Source organism: Calliphora vicina, chromosome 3, assembly GCF_958450345.1.
Source record: "Calliphora vicina chromosome 3, idCalVici1.1, whole genome shotgun sequence".
NCBI classification, from domain to species: Eukaryota; Metazoa; Arthropoda; class Insecta; order Diptera; family Calliphoridae; genus Calliphora; species Calliphora vicina.
The window spans coordinates 68596426-68617234 of record NC_088782.1 but is presented as its reverse complement, the minus strand read 5'-3'; the positions used below and the strand labels follow the sequence as shown (position 1 = coordinate 68617234).

At 30.4% G+C, this 20809-nt stretch overlaps 1 protein-coding gene across 1 annotated transcript in view; it reads left to right on the top strand.

Moving 5' to 3' along the window:
• The window catches only part of LOC135955514 (5-hydroxytryptamine receptor 1-like), a 64528-nt gene that overhangs the window by 4423 nt on the left and 39296 nt on the right, over nucleotides 1–20809 (top strand). The window contains exons 2-3 of the mRNA XM_065505864.1: nucleotides 19101–19243; nucleotides 19510–19790. Of these exons, the coding sequence (XP_065361936.1) occupies nucleotides 19101–19243; nucleotides 19510–19790 (424 nt within the window). The remainder of the gene's footprint in view (nucleotides 1–19100; nucleotides 19244–19509; nucleotides 19791–20809) is intronic.

Genomic DNA, 20809 nt, shown 5'->3' with positions numbered 1-20809 from the left:
TGGTATTAAGCTCTTCCACTTATTTGCCTGAATTGATAGTGGACAAGAATATAGAGGTTTTGTTTCAATATGTCCTGTATAAGGTTGAATACGAACAGGCAGATCAGTGATCTGTATCTAAATTTTATTTATATTTTATGGTATCATCTGGAACATATAAAAGAGATCTTAAATTATACAATGTAATCTCTATCTTCTCTAAGAACTTCTGTTCAACAACTTTATTATTATCAAAATAATGGTTGCGGTTTTGATAGCCACAACCATGATGATGACACTTAAAAAGTAGACACATTTTAGTCCCTCGATATGTAAATAATTATGTATGAAATTTTATGATTACAGTGCACTCGCGATAATATGAACTACATAATTAAAACCAGGCCAGTTCACGTTTACAAGATTGTTCATATTTGCGAATGGCATCTAATACCCATCTATAGGACATATTTTGGGGTGTTCATATTATCGCGAATGGACTGCATTTGATATCAAATTATAATGAGTTATCGATGTCAGAAAATGTTTTGTACATATGTATGTACATTTAATTTTGTTTGCAAAATATTGCTACTAGAAAATTTAAATTAAATATCGCTACCTTAATATAGAAAGGCCCTAACTAACTTTTTCCTTACTTTACGGGAGTAGGAAACAACTTAATAAAACTTAAAGTTTTGCAGTTGCGATTTTTTTTAAAACAGAGTTTTATGAAGATTTTCAAACAATTTAATGTTGTGGTATTTTATTTTATCAATGGTCTATTAGGGGATTACCTATCGAAGTATGCAAAAAAACTTAATTTTGGAAAAAAAACGAGTTAGGGCTTTTCTATATTAAGGTGACTATTTAAAACATCTAAACATTATGGCTTCCTGGGCATCAATTGTGGCTGCTTTATCAGCATAACCCAGCTAAAAATGAGCCTCATCGTTAAACACAATTTTGCGATAAAGCAGTCGTCTACAAGTTGCTCGAATCGATGAATACTTTTCATAGTAAATTTTGTAGCAATGTTCAAGCGAGAATCCATTCATGATGATTTGCCAGAGTATACTATTAATAAATGTCAAAAAGTGAGCGCAGTATGATACTTTGTTTGACAGTTAACCCTTTCGTAAGTTCAATCGGGCATAAAGAACACCCTTTATATAAATTTTAAGATGATGTCAGCTTTAGCATTTCTTAAACATTCACAAAGAAGCTATCATATAACATATTAATGGAGTATTGACAGTAATCATATTGCAGATAATAATAAAAATCTAAGAGTATAGAAAAAACAGAAGTATGTTTTATATACAAGAAATAATACGAGTGGGCCGACAAAGAAATAGATTAGAAAGACATAATTTACAAGTAGTTCAACAACAATTGTATTAGAATTGAAATGTTTGTGATCAATGTTTTGACATATGTATGTTGCTGTGTTGCATCAACATGTAGTTAAGCACTACTTTTCCATTTGCAATCTTAACAACTATTTATGGAATCTGAAAGAGACTGAATGGAAAAAGAAAACTTAAAATACCGAAAAAAAATCGTTTAAAGAAAATTGCAGTCATTTCAAATAGATCTGCATATTAAGTGTATGGAAATTGGAAGACCAAATTGTTTAAATTTAATATTTAGTGACTGATAGTGAATTGTGTGCATGATAAGTAAATTTTTGCAAAGCAGTTAACAAATACTTTGTTAAATGTATTCGCAGCAATAATTTATATTTATTTTATTGCTTTATCATTAAAAGAAATTTTAATTTCTGCATAATAACTGGCATTAATTTTGTCAGATAAAAGAGTGCCATGAATAAAACATGAATAAACATGCGCCAAATCTTGTATACCCATCGTCAATGTCAATATGTTGATATACACTTACGGCCGTATTCATAAAAATTTTAAACAGCATTTTAAGGCATTTTTAAGCAAAATTGCTTAAATTTGTATTCATAAACGTATTTTAGCTTAAAATACCTATTTCAAATGTGTTTTAAATAAACGAATTTTAAAATTGCTTCGACCCTATTTTAAAACCTATTTTAAGGTATTCTTTTTACATTTTATCTTAAAAAAATGGAATTTTAAAGATAAATGTTTATAAATTTGCAATAATAGACGATAATATTGCAATTGCTTAACATAATTCTAACTCCGCTGGGGAATAATTACCTTATAATAATAGCTATGTTCAATAACTAAAAGTTGTTACTAGTTAGTAACAATTGTTACTGGAAAAGCGTTCATTAACTCAAAAACTTGCAAGTAGAGAAAAAATCAAGATCGTATAAATTTTAGAGAGTTTTCTCTCGTTGCAAACTATTACAAGTTCTATTTTGAACTCGTAATAATTAGTAGCTTATATTCTATATGTTTTGTGTTATTGTTTACTTATTTAAAATTTTATTTTTGTGGTGAAAAAATGTCAAAACAAAAGAATTTTCAATAAAATTGAAGAAAATGTGAGTATTTATACATCTTAAAAGGAATAAAATAAGGAAATTGTGTGTATAAAACAATTGTTACTGGAAAAGCGTTCATTTACTTTTTACTATTTTTGAGAATTTAAGAAAGTAATTTTGTAAATTTTGATTTTATTCTCTCGTTGCAAATATTTACTGGGAAAGTAAATGAACAGACCTAATATATGATTTTGTTAGATATTACTCCGGCAGTGAACTACAAGAGGTTCACAAGTTAGTATTATAGAGATTTTTGTCATTTACTGTTAACCTGTAATGACATGTAGTAATTAAATGTGTAAAGATCGTGGAAGAAGGTCTAAACAAACTAATATACTCACTCCGGCATTAAAATTAAGAGTTTTATCATAGAAATTAGATTTTTAGATTTAGATTTAGAAATGCATTTTTTTCAGTTTTTTTTTAAATTTAGCTATTAAGTAATTCATTTTGCAATTTAATTTAAAATAATCGAAATGTGTACGTAATTGTCGTTCTAATGAGATATAAAATACAAAAATTGGTTAAAGAATGTTAAAGTTATTAAAAAATCGCCAGTCTATTAACGTGTCTCAGGCCACTACACCATTTCCAATTGTATTTCAGAAATTTCGAATTGAATTTAAGAAATTTCTAATTTTCAGAAATTTCCAATTATATTTCAGAATTTTCTAATTATATTTCAGAATTTTCCAATTGTATTTCAGAAGTTTCCATTTGTATTTTTTGGAAAAATTGGAAAAATAAAAACGAATTTTGAAATTTATTATCAGCAATTTCCAAAAAAGTGTTGAAAAATTCCAAAAATTCCATACCAGGGTCGGGTTTATCGGGACTCTTTACACAATAATTAGAAACATATTGAGCCACCTATAATCGATTACTATATTTTGATATCGGATACGCGATTTGAGAATTTTTGCCCTAAAGTTTTATTTTACATAAAAAATAGGTGTTTTTTGAAAGGACCTGGTCCCCTCGGTAACAACAATTTTGAAATTGGTTTTCCTTTAAAATATTTTGTGAAAACTTAGCTTTCAGAAAGTAGAAATTCCTTATACATCCTCTTAGAAATTTTTTGCGATAACTTAAAAAGAAAAAAAGTTCTATTTTCCCAAAAAAATAGCGAAAAATTGTTTAAATTCAAATGCATATAACTTTGGACTTAGTCATTATTTTTAAACAGTTCTTTTTCCATTTGACACATACATGTGTTGTTAGTCCAATAAAGAAAAACTGGAGAAAATCGGGAAATATTTGGATACGCTGTTATCAAAAAACTGGACTAGAGTGGGTAAAAATGTTGAAAATTTAAGTTTCAAATGCGAATATCTCCTAAGCTGTAATAGATAATTGATAGCTACGATGAGGTTTTTTGTAGTCCTCGATGAGAAGATGTATGTATAATGTTTTTGAAATCGGAGCTCAAACCAAGAAATAATATCGTTTTAAAAATGTAACATACCCGAGGTGTCCTATTTGGAGGGCCCTTGGTCGCGAACCTTGTAGGCCCATGAGGTCCACGTTCAAAACTTAAACTCGACAACACTTCTTCTTTGCGCATGTGAAATTTCATTCAAACCAATCTAACCATTTAGAAGTTGCAGATTTATTTCCCTATTTTTTTTCTATACCACTGTGTGTCGCTTACGATAAAATTTGTTTACTGTAAAATATAAACATTGACTTACAATAAAATCTTACCCCCTATATTTTTGATGTTATTAACAATTTTGATATTCTGAGAACGCTAAAACATCAGTCGGTCCATAAAAAATGTCGCTTACGATAATTTGGCGCTAAGGGCTCGATATATTTGTTGTTCTCATCCAATAGCAAAATTTTACTTTTTTAATGAGAGACAAATTAACGGTTTTTTTCTTATGCTTGTTGTTTGCCTTAATTATGCTACCAAATGTTCTTGGTGGAAGATTCGTAAAAACGCAGACGTGAAATTTGTTTTTAAAAAAGTTACCAAAAATAAAATATTATCAATTTTAGTTTTTTTTCTTCAACCAAAGGTACGTTTCTAACATCTCAATTTACTGCAACTTTTTCTTTTTGAATCAATAAATTTCATCACTTTTAAAGATGCCCTAGTGAACCTTTCTGTCCTATCAAGAAAAGATTCAAATTAAATTTTTTCACGACCAAGGATGTTCCAATAGAGAAATTGGAAGTAAAATCGATCGTTCGAAAACTGTAGTGCGAAGAAAGGCCAAAATTATGGAGTTCGCAAACCTACAAAGAGAAATACAAAGCTAACAAGAAGACAACTTAACCTAATAAAACAAGAAGCAACCCGCAACAAATTGAATTTCACACAAATAAAGAATAAATTGAATCTTCCAGTGACTTCCAAACACGTTGCACACATTTTACGAAACGATGAAAACATAAAATGGAAAAAGCCGAAATGTAAACTAATGCTAAAAAAGCACCATAAAGAAAATCGTCTAAAATTCGCAAGAAAATATATGAAATGGATAGATGAGTGGACGAAAAAAAAAATTTAATTTAGACGGTCCTGACTCATACTCATGCTATTTGAACGATTTGAGATCAAACGATGTTTGGATGTCAAAACGTAAAAAAAGATGCTCTTCTCTCATTTATGGATGAAAAAATGGATGAAGATTGCATATTCCAACAAGATAATGCTGCAATCCATGTTTCTAAGCAATCGAAATCTTGGTTTAATGAACACAGAATTCCTCTGTTGGTAGTCCAGACTTAAACCCAATGGAAAACTTGTGGGGATACATGGCCCGTAAAGTTTATGCAAATAATGCCCAGAATGAAAGCGTAATGACTGTGACAGAGCTGAAACTAAGAATTAAACAAGTCTGGGAGGAAATTGATTCCGATCTGCTTAAAAAATTAGTGGAATCAATGCCAGACCGTATTTTTGAAACAATCCATAATCCATAAAGGATCACCCACGAAGCATTATTAATAATGCTACAGTGGCCCTTAAATTAAAGTGCGTTTATAGGAAAATACACTTAAAAATGTTTTTTAATCTCGAAAATTAAGTAAAAAAAAATAAATAAAGTACAAATGATTTTTTTTAAACAATATTTTAAGTGAAGTCTTAACTAATTTAATAAAAAAATGTGTAGCCCCCTAAATATGTTCTTGTTTAATTTTTACAATCTTTTTTAAAAAAAGTAGTTGGCGTTTATAGGAATATGCACCAGTGTATATTTAAAATTAACCGGACTATAATATTCTGAACAGGTTTTACATAAAATTACTTAATAACAGTAAGGAAATTGGACTCATTCGCCAAAATATGGCCAAAAAATTAGTTTTAAATCGCAGGTAGGGAAAAAACTATTGTCATACATTTTTCAAATTTTTATTCCCTATTATATTGTAAATAAATCCCCATGTTATGATCAAAAAATTATGAAATTTGTTTAACAAAATTTTTAAAAATGGAGTTTTGAAATTGCCGTTAAAAAATTATCTTGTTTGGTCATACCTGCGATTAGGTTAATGGTATCCTACGAAGACAAAAACTCATATGCAAGTAAATATGGACATATTTTAAGTAAAATGAGATATAATTTTTTAATATTTCTCAAAATATGTTAATTTTTTTCATACATTTCTTGTTCTAGTGGCCATTGAAAAAGTAATTATTTAGTGGCAAAATTTTTACAAAAAGTGAAAAAATAGCATTTTTCTCCTTGTAAATAACGAAAAAACGCATATTTCACTCTTTAAGGCCTTGTCGCTTAGGGAAGGCGTTGTCGTTGGGGCGTAAAATTTTACATGAGTTATATTCAAGTCCAATAGAAAAAAATAGCGGATACCGTTTCAACATTTCCAACATTTTAATCTAAGGGACACTCTAATATACATATAACATATAATTAAGTATTTCTAAGTATTTCAGTGAAATAATTAATGAACAGGATACGGATAAAAGGATATGGTTAAACAAATATGATGATAAAAATTATAATAAATCAATACGCATAGCACATATTCAAATTACGTTAGAAAAAAAATATTATTTTATTACAATTTTAATAGGAAAGGAAACTTAACAAAAAGCTTTGTTTTTTACATAGAATACTTTGATTTTTTTTCACAATCATTGAAAGTTAATTTAATATTTTATAGAATTGGATTTTTTACCGTAAAAAAATTGATTTGCTTGCAAAAATAATTGTGTGTGGATGTGTCTAAAAACAGTATGTGTATGTTATCTTTATTATATTTTTATTGGAAAATGAAAAGTCAGCAATTTATAAACGAACAAATCAACAAGCTATATTGAGTTCTAGAAATGAATTTTTTGTTTGTTGAAATTATGACATGTGGTAACATTTGAATGCTGTGACAGCAAATATAAAATAAAATATCATTCGTAATATTTTATTTTGGAATCTTTGAATTTTTTCAATATTAGAAGCTGAGGCCGTGCCCCATAATTGAATTCCGTAGCACCATATGGGTTTTATTATTGAGCTGTACAGCAAAAGTTTGCAATCTAAACTCAATCTCGAGTTTTTACCAATTAGCCAGTAAATTTTTAGTAATTTTAACTTCATTTGAGTCAATTTCGTATCTATATGCTTTTTCCAGGTAAGACGTCGGTCTGGATGCAGACCTAGATATTTAACTTCAGTTTGTTAAGGTATTATATGATTATTTATTAGGATTGGAGGGCACGATTCTCTACGCAATGTGAATGTAAGATGTATACATTTTTGCTCGTTTACTTATATTCTTCATTGTTTTAACCACCTTTCTATGTCGAGTATATGGTCTTGTAACAGTATAGCTGTGTCATCCGCAAAAGTTGATATGTGGGTTCGACTGTTTGTAGGCATATCACAAGTATATAGCAAATATAGGAAGGGACCCAGTATTTTTTCTTGGGGTACGCCTGCTTCAATAGGCTGTGGTGAACTTATAAAGTCTCCCTCTTTAAGAACGAACTTTCGATGACTTAAATAACTTTCTAGATGCTTGTGTGTGTTCACTGGTAAATATTGTTTTATTTTTATCGATAATCCTTCATGCCATACTTTGCCGAAGGCTTGCGAAACGTCGATGAAGAGTGCAGAACAATATTTTTATCTTCAAATGTCTTGGATATGATTTCTACCAACCTGTGAGTTTGTTCTATGGTGTTATGTTTTTCTCGAAATCCGAATTGATGAGTTGGAATACAATCAAAATGATTCACTATCGGCTTTAACTTGTGCATTAACAGTTTTTCGAATAGCTTTGATATATTTGAAAATAGGCTAATGCGTCTATATTATTCTACTTTACTGCGATCTTTTCCCGGCTTAGGTATCATTGTAACTAAAGAAACCTTCCCTTCTGGTGGATAATATTCAAGGCGTAGTATAGCATTAAAAATAAATAGGATTATTCTTAATGCAATTTGGGGTAGCTCGAGGAGCATCTTGTTACTGATTTTATCAATACCAGGTGATTTTTTGGAGTTTAAATCAACAATAGCCTTGACAATGCTGCAGTAATATGGGGTAAAGTAGGTGGTAACTCTAGTATGTCGTTTGACTCTTTTGGGGGAAATACATTCTTTAGATGACTAACAGACAGGTTTCCTTTTTCAGTATCGTTTCTCGCCCAGCCTCCACTAGAATTACGTAGAGGAGGTCTGCTCATAACAGGTCTTTTTAATTTTTTTGTAGCTCGCCATAGAGAGTAATTTGAGTACTGGGTGGCATCTAAGTTCTCCAGGATATTTATTAATTGAGTCAGTTTTGCGTTTGTGAAGAAGCATACTGAGGCGTTTGCGACATTTTCTAAGCTCCGTCTTAAGTTGAGGGGATCTGTAGAGTTGCCTTTTTCAGCTAATAGCTAAAAACCTTTTAGATGATAATTTATTTGTTTAAAAACAAAATTATACCAGCTTTAACTTTACAAATTTTTAAATTTACACTCTTAACCATAGAGAAAACACATAGAGCGGAAACTCTCCTGTCAAAGACCTAACTCAGTTGACAAAAACCTTAGTGGTGAGAATGCATTAGTAAAAAAAACTATGTGAAAACAAAAACAACACTCGCATGTGTTTTTTTTTGTTGAGTTTTTCTCGAGTTTCCGCTCTATGTTCTCTATGCTCTTAAGAACCAGAATTTGAAAGACACTCATAGGGCCTGATTTAGACACATTGATAGGAAATCAATTTTGAAATTTTTTTTATGAATAGCTCTCAAAAATTATTTAAAAACTGAGTGTTTTCATATACAAATTTTTACATTGTTTTCCTTTCGTGTTTCTGAATCAGGTTCTTAATTTGTATTAGCATATTTTCAAGGAAATTGCAGCCATTTAAACAGTTTTTGCAATTTCAGTGTAATTGGGAGGCCAAAATGTTTAAATTTTTGTGAATAAATACTTTCGCAATGGAAACTGAAGGAATAACACAATTTATTTCTTCTTAATTACATTTATAGACATAATATTCTTGCATTTATTTAAATGGTTTTTCGTTAAAACAAATCTTATTATTTCTTCTTAATTATATTTAAAAAATTAATACATAAATAAATAACATTAACAGTATTAAATGGCAGGTAAAAGAATTCCATGCATAGCATACGGAGAAATATAACAAAATATAAATAATTGTCCTTGAGAATGAAATCATTAACAAGAAAAGCTTAAAGTTTATCAAACACATATAAATTTATTACGTTAAATGTTTAAAGAAGTAAGAGTGCTATATTCGGTTGTGTCGAATCTTAATTACCCTCCACCAAAATATAATAACTTAAAAATGCCGATTTTTTTTAAATGTTTAGCTTTTATTTTGAAACATTTGTACAATTTGTACAACTGCTAATCTGTTCGGCCCAAAAATATATAACATATGGCTATCTTTCCATTTTTTTCTCCATTACCCCACTTGGGGGCATTTGGCTTCCACAAAGCATATCTATCTTCTACGAATTATTGCAGTTGTTTTTCGCGTACATCCTAATTATTGGGGTATCGTGCGTCTCCATGCACGATTTTGCCATTAGATCCATTGATATACCCTACACCAACACAGTTGGGAGGGTATTATGCGTTTGTGCAGATGTTTGTAACACCCAAAAATATTAGTCTAACACCCACCTTAAAGTATACCGATCGACTTAGAATCACTTTCTGAGTCGATTCAATAATGTCCGACCGTCCGTCCGTCTGGTTGGCTGGCTGGCTGTCCATGTAAACATTGTGCGCAGAGTAAAGGTCGCAATTTTGAAGATGTTTCGATCAAATTTGGTACATATTATTTTTTCGGCCCAAGGACCAAGCCTATTGAAACTGGCTGAAATCGGTCCATTATTTCACATAGCCCCTATACAAATGTCCTTCCGAAATTGGACTTTATCGGTCATAAATATTTAATTTATAAATGTATCTCCACTCCAAATAAGTTTTATATATACGAAATTCATGTCACGAAATTTTGTTACGATCGGTCCATAATTAGTCATAGCTCTCATATAGACCCGTTTCCGAAAATCACTATAACGTGCATAAATCGCTTAAAAATGTTGGTATACACACAAAATTCATCATAGTAAACTTTCATATAGACATAAATCACACGACCTAATTTCATGGTGATCGGTCCATAATTGGTCATAGCCCCCATTATAAGGCCCACTTCCGAAAATCACTCAAAAATATAAATTATTGAAATTTTAAAAGAAAAAGGTTTTTGGTCTTTTACTTAGTGTAGGGCTTGACCGACCATACTTTCTTACTTGTTATTGTTTGTATCAGTTTAAACGGTTGTTGTTCCAGTAGATGATTGATCAGAAATTTGTTTAACGAAATTTTTAAAAATTTGTAAATGGAGAGTCGAAAAAATAAAATAAATAAAACGAATAAAAATATAAAATTTTACTTAATGTAAAATTTTAATAGTTAAAGATATCGGAACAAAATTTGGAACGAATATAGACTCAAATGTCCTTAAATCAATAGCGTTAGAATTTTTGACATTTTTTGTTCTAAAATAACGAAATTCCTAAAACGGAAAAAAGGTGTTCCAAAAACTGAGTTTTTTCAGAAAAGTACATACTGTGACGTTATTTACCTTGTGATAGTAAAAACACTTAGTAAGTATTTAGGAAACATATGGGGTTATACAAATATGGAGCTTTTTCTTTGATCCGTGCTTTGCTTTTTTAGAATTTTCTACTCAAAACTAATTTTTTTTTTAAAAATTGGCCAAGTTTGGATAGGTCTGGGGGGTGATATGTCCGCTTAAGTGATCCCAATTTTTCTTAACACGCTTTTGCATTAAGTTATCTTTCCGGATCACATACAAATTCTATATAGTCCCGAAGAAAATTTTTTTCTAAAAAAGAAAAAAATATATGGGCTTTTTTGGGAAAAAACGTAAAAAATACGGCCTTTTTACAAGTTCCAACTTTGGATGCGTATAACTTTTTATAGAGAAAAGATAACTGTTATCAAGTTGTTTTTATTTTATTTAATTTAGCGATGGCAGGCACAAGAATAAATTGGCTCAAATATAAAAAATACCTCAGTACACATTGCTCGGAAAACATACCGCTAAGAACACCAGAAAACATCGATCACTCTCTTATCAATTTCGATAAAAATCTCAGAATGGCTGCTCAACATGCTACCCAAACACCCCGACAATTCAGATATAATAGAATTAATTCTGCAGATGTCGAACGACTCTTAAATGAAAAAAGAAGATTTCGAAGAGAGTGGCAATTGCACAGATCCCCCCAACTAAAATCGAAGCTTAAAGATTGTATAAAAAGACTTAAAAAGCTCTTGGAATTTCGAAAAATGGAATCATTGAATAAATATTTAGAAAGCCTGGACGCAACGCCGCAATCGGATTACTCATTATGGCGAGCAACAAAAAATCTTAAAAGACCCGTTATATGTAAGTCCCCCTTGCGAAATTCAAGTGGTGGTTGGGCAAGAAATGATACTGAAAAAGGGAATCTGTTTGTTAATCATTTAAAAAAAGTATTTACACCGAACACATCAAACGAAGCAATTGAGTTGCCACCTGTTGCACCCTATTTTGGAGCAGCCGTACCCCTACGATTTGAGATTCGAGAGATCGAAAATGCTATTGCTGATTTAAATCCCAAGAAAGCGCCTGGTATGGATAAGATCAGCAACAAGATGCTTATGGAGCTACCCCGGATAGCAATAAAAATAATTCTTTTTATTTTTAATGCTATATTACGACTTGAATATTATCCTCCAGAATGGAAGGTTTCACTGGTTACCATGATACCCAAGCCGGGAAAAGATCACACAAAAGTAGAATCATACAGACCCATCAGCCTATTGTCTAATATATCAAAGCTATTTGAGAAGATACTTATGAACAAGTTGTACCCGATGTTAACTGAAAAGAATTGTATTCCGAATCATCAATTTGGATTTAGAAGAAAACACAGTACTATCGAACAAACCCATAGACTTGTAAATATGGTGAGAAAAGCGTTTGAAGAAAAGAAATACTGTTCTGCACTCTTCATCGACATCTCTCAAGCGTTTGATAAGGTATGGCATGCTGGATTAATATACAAATTGAGTCAAAATTTACCGGCAAACACACATAAGCTGTTGGAAAGCTATTTAACTGGTCGAACATTTAAGGTTAAAGAGGGAAACTTTTTAAGTACTGCACAACCCATTGAAGCTGGAGTCCCCCAAGGCAGTATCCTGGGACCTTTTTTATATTTGATGTATTCGTCTGATATGCCAACTAACAATCGCACTCATACATCAACATTTGCTGATGATACTGCTATTCTAAGCATTCATGAAAACCCTCAAGAAGCGTCTCGTTACTTACAAAACCACATATTTGAATTAGAAAAATGGTTAAAACAATGGAAAATTAAAGTCAACGAGCAAAAATGTACACACATTACATTTACATTGCGTAGAGAATCATGCCCCCCTATTCATATCAACAACCAAACAATAATTCAACAATCGGAAGTGAAATACCTCGGAATACATCTCGATCGTCGCCTTACATGGAAAAGTCATATAGATGCAAAGTTGACTCAAATGAAATTGAAATCAATTCAAATTAATTGGCTTATTGGCAGAAACTCCACGCTTAGTTTAGATTGTAAACTTCTACTTTACAACATGATCATAAAACCGATATGGTGTTATGGCATACAGTTATGGGGCACGGCCTCAGCGTCAAATGTAGAAAAGATCCAAAGACGCCAAAACAAGTTTCTAAGAATGATCACAGTTGCCCCCTGGTATATCTAAAACGCGAATATACACAAAGATCTAAACGTGCCCATTGTAAAAACTGAAATCTCGAAAAACGTACAAAAATATTTAAAAAAACTTGAAGTTCACCCAAACCCGCTGGCCCGCAACATATTAGATAACCGTGGCCACACTCGATTAAGAAGGAGGGACACAGCAGACCTAATCTAGAAGGAAGAATGCCAATTTAACCAAAACAACCATGAACACAAAATTTTTTCGTCCGGCACTGGCTGGACTAATTAAATAATAATATTAGATATAAGATTTGAATCACTTATTGTTAGTTCATTAAATAATGAAGATACAATAAACAAATGATGAAAAAAAAAAAAAAAAAAAAAAATAATTATTTCGAATTTTATCGCCAATATAGCTGATATTTTAAAAATAAATTTCGACCCTCCTTAAGCCAGCCATATCTAAAAAACCATAAAAAGATCGAGCAAAATTAAAAAAAATAAATCAATAAACCTGAATATCTCTTCAACTAATAGAGATAACCTACACTTGTAAGCGTTTTTTTGTAGACCATCTCAAGTACTATTTATATTTAAAATTTCAGCTCATTCTTATTATAAATGGATTTTTGGCGATTTTTTCTAAAAATTTGAGACCCGTGGTGACCAACTTTGGGGGGCTACGCACTGGCCCCCATTATCGCTAGGAAGCTGAATAAACCTAAATCAACTCGAAAGCACCTCAGCTCAAACCACATGAAATTTCGTAATAATATATCCAATAATTCACAAGATATCGAATTATTTAAAAAAAAAAAGTTTCTAAACCACTGTGGCATGTCTTAACCGCAACCGATTTACCAACTTTCGTTTATTAAGGGCCACCCTAATGTGCACAAATTACGTTATAGGAAATTGTTTTAATTCAGTTTTAGTAAAAAAAAAAACGAAAAAACAAATTGCATTTTTTTACATTAAATACTTTAATTATTTTTCGTAAGTCATAAAAAGTTTATTTAAGTTTGTATGTTATTGTATATTTGCTATACAGATATTACTTTGGGTGCTTAAATGAAAATTGTTTATGTTTAAATTTCTTTAATATGTACAATACATTTTTCTAAAGTTTAGAAATAAACAGTCAACAATCAACGAAGCAGTTACAAACTCAGTTGAGTTTAAAATTTATTTTTTGTTTTAGTTTAATTGCTGTAATTTCAATTTTCTTTTCCTGACATCAAGACATAAATCGCATTATAAACAACATCAATGTTGTTTGTCTTCGCTTTCAACACATGTTATAAGTGGACATAAGGAGAACAACTAAACAACTTATGTTTAACTAAAATGTCACCTGTCACCACCATACCAACAATATAATTAAATTGCAATACTATTTATTTTCTCCTGGTTGTAAGAATGAAAATTTATTACTTTTTATTTTGCATTAATAGCTTTCGAAAATAACGTTTCTCCATAATTGATTATTTTAACTAACCTCTAACATAAACATACAGCATTAATTGATTAACAATTATTATGCAAAAAAAAAAATTAAATAATGACAGCAATCAATTGATAAATGTACTGCTTACGTAAATATAAGGTTTCAATCATTTATATTTTATTAGTAACACGACATAAAACGATTAAATAACTGTGAAATTTATACAGTTTAATAATGTCGTCATTCATTAATTCTTCAATTTAATAATTTGTTTAGGTTACAATAAATGTCGAAATAAAAATTCCGTGTCACATTTTATGTGGCCACAACAACACAAATGGATTAAATATTTCTTAATTTGGCTAAATAAATTCCATGTTTATACCCTACACCAACACAGTTGGGAGGGTATTATGCGTTTGTGCTGATGTTTGTACCGCCAAAAAATATTAGTCTAACAACCACCTTAAAGAATACAGATAGACTTAGCATTACTTTCTGTCTATTAAAGTGATTAAAAATTAAAGTGAAAAAACGCAGTCCAAAGAATATATAAGAAAAAAAATAAGAACACGATATAAGTATAGACTGGGATACACATAGTTGCGTTACCTAAAAAAATCCTGCCTATTCTCATGATAAAACCTTGTAGATTTCCTAGATCATATCTAGCTATATTCCCTAGTTCATCATGGAGTCTTTCCCTTAGCAAATTTTGCCTGAGACCCTGTTACACAGAATATCTTCCACTGTTACTAGTTCTTCAATATCCTCGCACAACCTACAGAAGTCCAAAACCCAACTCCTTTGCCTTGGCCGTGGTTGAGAGACTTTTCCTTGATCAGAATCACAACTTCATCCGCATCAACAATCTTGAGAATAGATTGTAACCATAACAGGAGAGACAATACTCCGTCTTCTAATCCGTCTCGCCTAGGTTTGAGTTGATAATCCAGCTACCAAGTTGGAACGTCCAGGAAGTCCTAAATTCCAAGTTCAACTAACGACTCTCTTATGGCCTATAATATAGGCCATATATCCTAATGTTATATCTCCATCTATATCTAAAAACGCAGCTAAAGTAAATTCCCTATGCTCTTATATATTTCGATCAAATTTGGTAAATATAATTTTTTCGGCCCAAGGACGCAGCCTATTGAAATTGGCTGAAATCGGTCCAAGCCAAGCCCCCATACAAATGTCCTTCCGAAATTGGACTTTATAGGTCATAAATGTTTAATTTATATATGTAGCTACACAAATTTAACTCCAATAGATTTATATACACGAAATTCATGTCATAAAATTTTGTTTCGATCGATCAATAATTGGTCATAGCTCCCATATAAGGCCCACTTCCGAAAATCACCCACGAATATAAATTATTGATATTTTAGAAATTTTCTGTTTGTTGTTTATAAATTTGACTAGTGGAAAATATAAGATATATATATTTGATACTATATATCAATGTGTAAGAAATTCTGTCTTCTTTTCACAAATACATACATATATACAATTTTTAAGAATGAAAAAATTTATAGAAGACTTTTTGCAAATTGTAATTTCTTTTGTGTATAAAATCAAATGTTGTTGCCAGATCTTAATCATTTGGAGCTTTTTTTGTTTGGAACATTGTTTTCTAAAAGCGTAGCTGCACAGAGAAAACAGATTCGTGATAGCAACCGAATTTGTTGCCAATCGAATGATTCTATATTAGTAATCGAATTTTACAGTTGTGGGCACAAAATTTTAGAAGGGGTAACATTGATTGCTTCAACCGAAATTCTTCTTTATCAACTGACTTTCTGTTGATAGAACCGAAAAATTCTATGGTTGCATACGTATGCAACCGAATCATACGATTGGCAACAAATACGGTTGCTATCACGAATCTTTTTTCTCTGTGTGCATTTTCCAATTTAAAACCAAATCGATATAATTTTTGCTACAATTTGTTATTATAACTCCGATTGAAACGCAATATATCATTTTGTTTCTATTATATGTGAAAAATTTCTGCCGTTTTCGATTTTTCATGAGTTTTTTAAAACATAAAAATTTGCTATTTTCACGTAAAAAATATATTTTTTGTTCAATTTGTTATTATAACTCCGAAACTACTTAGCCGATTAAAACGCAATAAATTATGTTGAGAAACATGTACAAAAAAAATGTTAAAAAAATCTATCCATAGAATTAATAAATTTTACCATTTTTGTACTTAGGTAGCCATGATGCATCAAATAAATACAGTGGTTAGTGAAGCCCTTTTTGTTGAAAAAAAATTGTTAAATTAGATAAACATTTGAAATCAGTTATAATTTGAGTAAATTTGTCTTCCTAACAAGATACAAAATATTAATACCGAACAAAGTAATGAAAACATACAACTAACTAACACGTTTTCCCAATTCATATAATCCCTGCTAAGCCCAAATAACGAACAACAAATATGGAAATTCTAATTGAAATTCGAATTGTTTTCATACCCTCCACCACCACAAGTGGTGAATGAGGTAATATATAAGGTTGTCTGTCCGCCTGTGTGTCTGTGTAAAACACGGCCACGTCCAAAATACGCAAAAAAAAATTGGTAGACTTGCAAAAAATATATTTATTGTTGTCCTAAGCAGTTTAATATGGAAAATTAACGAAATCGGTACAGTGGAACCAAAGTTATTAATTAAAATATGGGAAAACCTCAAAAAAAAAAAATTGATAATTTACACACATTTTCACATTTTTGGTAATTTTTGTAAATATATTGCAGCTAATATCATAAAATTTTGCACTCGTTACTTTTATGATAAAACGAGTAACTCTAGTGAAAATTATAAGGATCGGTCCATGATTTCTCCTAGCCCCCATATAAATTTCTTCCCGAAATATGGTTCTATGGTCTATAAATGCCTACAGAATAGGAATATCCATAGAAAATTCAGCAAAAATATGTTTTGTGGCAAAAAAAATTATATTACAAAATTTTTCGTGGATCGGCCCATATTTGACCATTGCCCGCATATAAAGTACACTTCCGAAAATCTCTTAAATAAGCATAAATGTCTTATAAGTGTCGCTATCAAGTTGAAATTCGACATAAATAATCCCCATATACATATACCAAAATCGCTGTACCTAATTCTATGAAGATCGGCCGATAATTGGTTATAGCTCCCATAAATATCTAAAAAATATCAATATCAAAACAAAATTTCACACAGATCCGTAATTTAGAAATCGTACTACAGGATTTTGTGAATATCGGTCCATATTTAACTATAGCTCCCATATAAGGTCCACTTCCAAAAATCAGTTAAGTACTCATAAATCTCTTATAAATATCTTTATCATGCTAAAATTCGACATAAATAATACTCATATACATAGAAATCACTGTACTAAATTGTATGCAGACGCACAGATCAGTAATTTGTATCCAGTAATCATACTTCTGGATTTTGTGAATATCGGTCCATATTTAACCATAGCTCCCATATAAGGTCCACTCCCGAAAATCACTAAAATCCTCATAAATTTTATATGAAATTCTACAAAAATAGCCCTCAAATACATAGGCCCATAATAGGTCATAGCATCCATATATTAAACCAAAATAGTACACAGATCAGTAATTTGTATTCAGAAATCATAATACTGAATTTTGTAAATATTGGTCCATAATTGGCCACAGCTCTCATATAATTTTTTGGAAAATACTCATAATACTTACTTTGATTCAGCTCATTCGACTCATGCATGTGTAATTTTTGTATTTATAAAGGTTGCTAACAGTGTTACCATAACTCTTTAAAATAAAGAAAAATATCATTTCAACTCATTCATGTATTTGTAATAGTTTAGTCATTAAACAGTTTGCAACTAGTATAAACTGTATAAAAATATACAAAAGCATAAAATTGTAAGTTTATGCAGAAACATTTCGGGTAAATCATGACAGAATCAACCAGGTACAATTATTAGGGAGAGTTGTCAATATTTATCCTTACAACGTCAAACTCTGCATGTTATCACGTTATGTTTTCATTTGATTTGTGTGCGTTTTTAGAAATTGTTTGCGTTAAATTTTTCACATTTTTATTTCGTAAAATTATTTATTTTTCAGAAATAAACTTTTCAATTGGATTTTTTTCAACAAAACTGGAATTAATTTTATTTGTTTTAAGATTTTATTTTGATATTTTTAGTTTTCTTTTGTTTGACATTTTAGGGAAATTATAATTGAGAACATACTTTCTAATAATTGTCCTTTTTGATTCTGCCATGGGGTAAATTAATTTTTTTTTATTATTTATCATTTTTATGAGCAGGTTGTGAAATGGATAGCAAGAGTGAGATTGAGGAAAAAATAAATAGCAGAGTTTTTCAATTAGTGCAAAAACGTAAGGGTAAAAGCGCAATATGGGAAGCTTCCGCTCCTGTAAAAATATATTTAAGTATAATGGACGGCAGTCATCCAATCTGAGTCGTCATAAATGCCACATTTTTTTTTCTACACACATTTTTATCAGCTATTTGTACTTTCGGATTTATTGCAGATATTAATCCGCAAATATTGGACGGAAAAAATCGGCAATTTGCATTGAATAAATATTAATAATAATAATAATAATGTTTTTTTAGAAATAAAATATTGACAATTTGTATATTAAACGTTGAAAGAAAGATTACACACTTTGTGTGTAAAACTTCTATTTATGCACAATACTTATGTATATGTAATTTTAAACATAAAATATTCCAAATACTATATTTTGTTTGTATTTTTGCAGATAAAATTATGTATGTAATTGATTTTGATAAACAAATAAATAAGTAAATTTACTCATATTGTGCAATTTTACTTGAAAACTTACTTATTTTATAATAGTAAATATAATATTCATAATATATGTATATTAAAATTATTTTTTTTTGTATTTAGGACTATATAACGTTACTTAATTATTGGGACACACTTGTTGTTTTTGCTGTGCCCTTTACAACGATTGCCGTCCTGAACACATTTACCGGATTTACTGTTTGGAAATTTGCCACAGTAAGAAGAACATTAACCATGCAAAAAATGTAAGTATAAGTAAAAGAAAATATTTGTAAAAGAAAATAAATACAAATCAAAGACATTCTTAGTCATTGAAGCATAATGTTATACTAAATTAGTTTGAAATATTCTTAATGTCCGCATTAGATTATGTCTCAATGATTTTTCGATATCTGTTTTTTGTTGTTGACACATACTATGTACAGATATTGTAATATACTTATGTATATGTATGTATGCACTCACAAACTCTTGATTTAATTCATTATTTTTCATTGTATGTCATTCTTAGGAAAACGAAACATTTAACACTACACGGTACAATGTCATCGCCTTCATCAACCTGTTCAGCAAGAGAATGTGGATCAGTGACAACAGCAGCAACTACAATGGCACAACAAGGTATTTCAACATATCGTATCACGGTTTCATCCTTAAAACGACAAAAGACAGCATCTTGTGCGAATACATCATCACACTCCAATGGACCACAGCATCACACACATCCTAATCGTGCAACCATGATAAAACATGCAACAAATGGCAGCACTGATATATTCTCCAGAAAATCAAGTAAGTTTACATTCGTTTTCAGGCTTAACATGGCATTTCTTATGAAAACAAATTTATCTGACCTGAGCAAAAACAAGAATTTATTCGATTAAGGTGAATCACGTATGACTTTATCACAAACGTATCATTGGAGGGCAAATGTACATACAGTCAGCGTCAAAAGAAAGTGTACAACTTGTTTTTACATTTAAAACGTTTTATTTACATATTAAAAAACAATTTTTTCTCCAGTTCTAGTATATTTAACAAAACACTTAATTGTTCTCTTGCAATATATAAACAAAAAACTAAACTATTTCAACTACAACAAAAACAGTAGCAACAAAACCAAAAATACTCCATTTTTAACGCGTTTTCATTCATCACTTTTAACGTGAGGGTCTTACTTTGAATCCTGTATCATCCTTATCTATTATAGAGATATCGGCAAAGTGTATATTTTTTTAAATTTTAGATATTCGCTTCTGGATTTCTTCTTCCTCGCTCCAATAATTTATTTCAGATGGTAACAGATGATACCCACTGAACAATAAAATACCTACCAAACATTTTTTTTGTCAATTTTCACAATGAAATCTGGACCATTTTTGGTTTTTGCATATTTTAGCGTTTCTTTAATAATACACTACACCAAGTAAATGAGTACAAATATTTTTCTTTTAAAATATCAATAATTTATATTTTTGCGTGATTTTCGGAAGTGGAACTTATATGGGAGCTATGACCAATTATGGACCGATCACCATAAAATTAGGTCGTGTGATTTATGTCTATATTAAAGTTAACTATGTTGAATTTTGTGTGTATACCAACATTTTTAAGCGATTTATGCACGTTAAAGTGATTTTCGGAAGCGGGTCTATATGGGAGCTATGACTAATTATGGACCGATCGTAACAAAATTTGGTGATATGAATTTTGTATATACAAAACTTATTTGGAGCGAAATTTGTGTAGATACATAGATAAATTAAACTTTTATGACCGATAAAGTCCAATTTCGAGGGGACATTTGTATG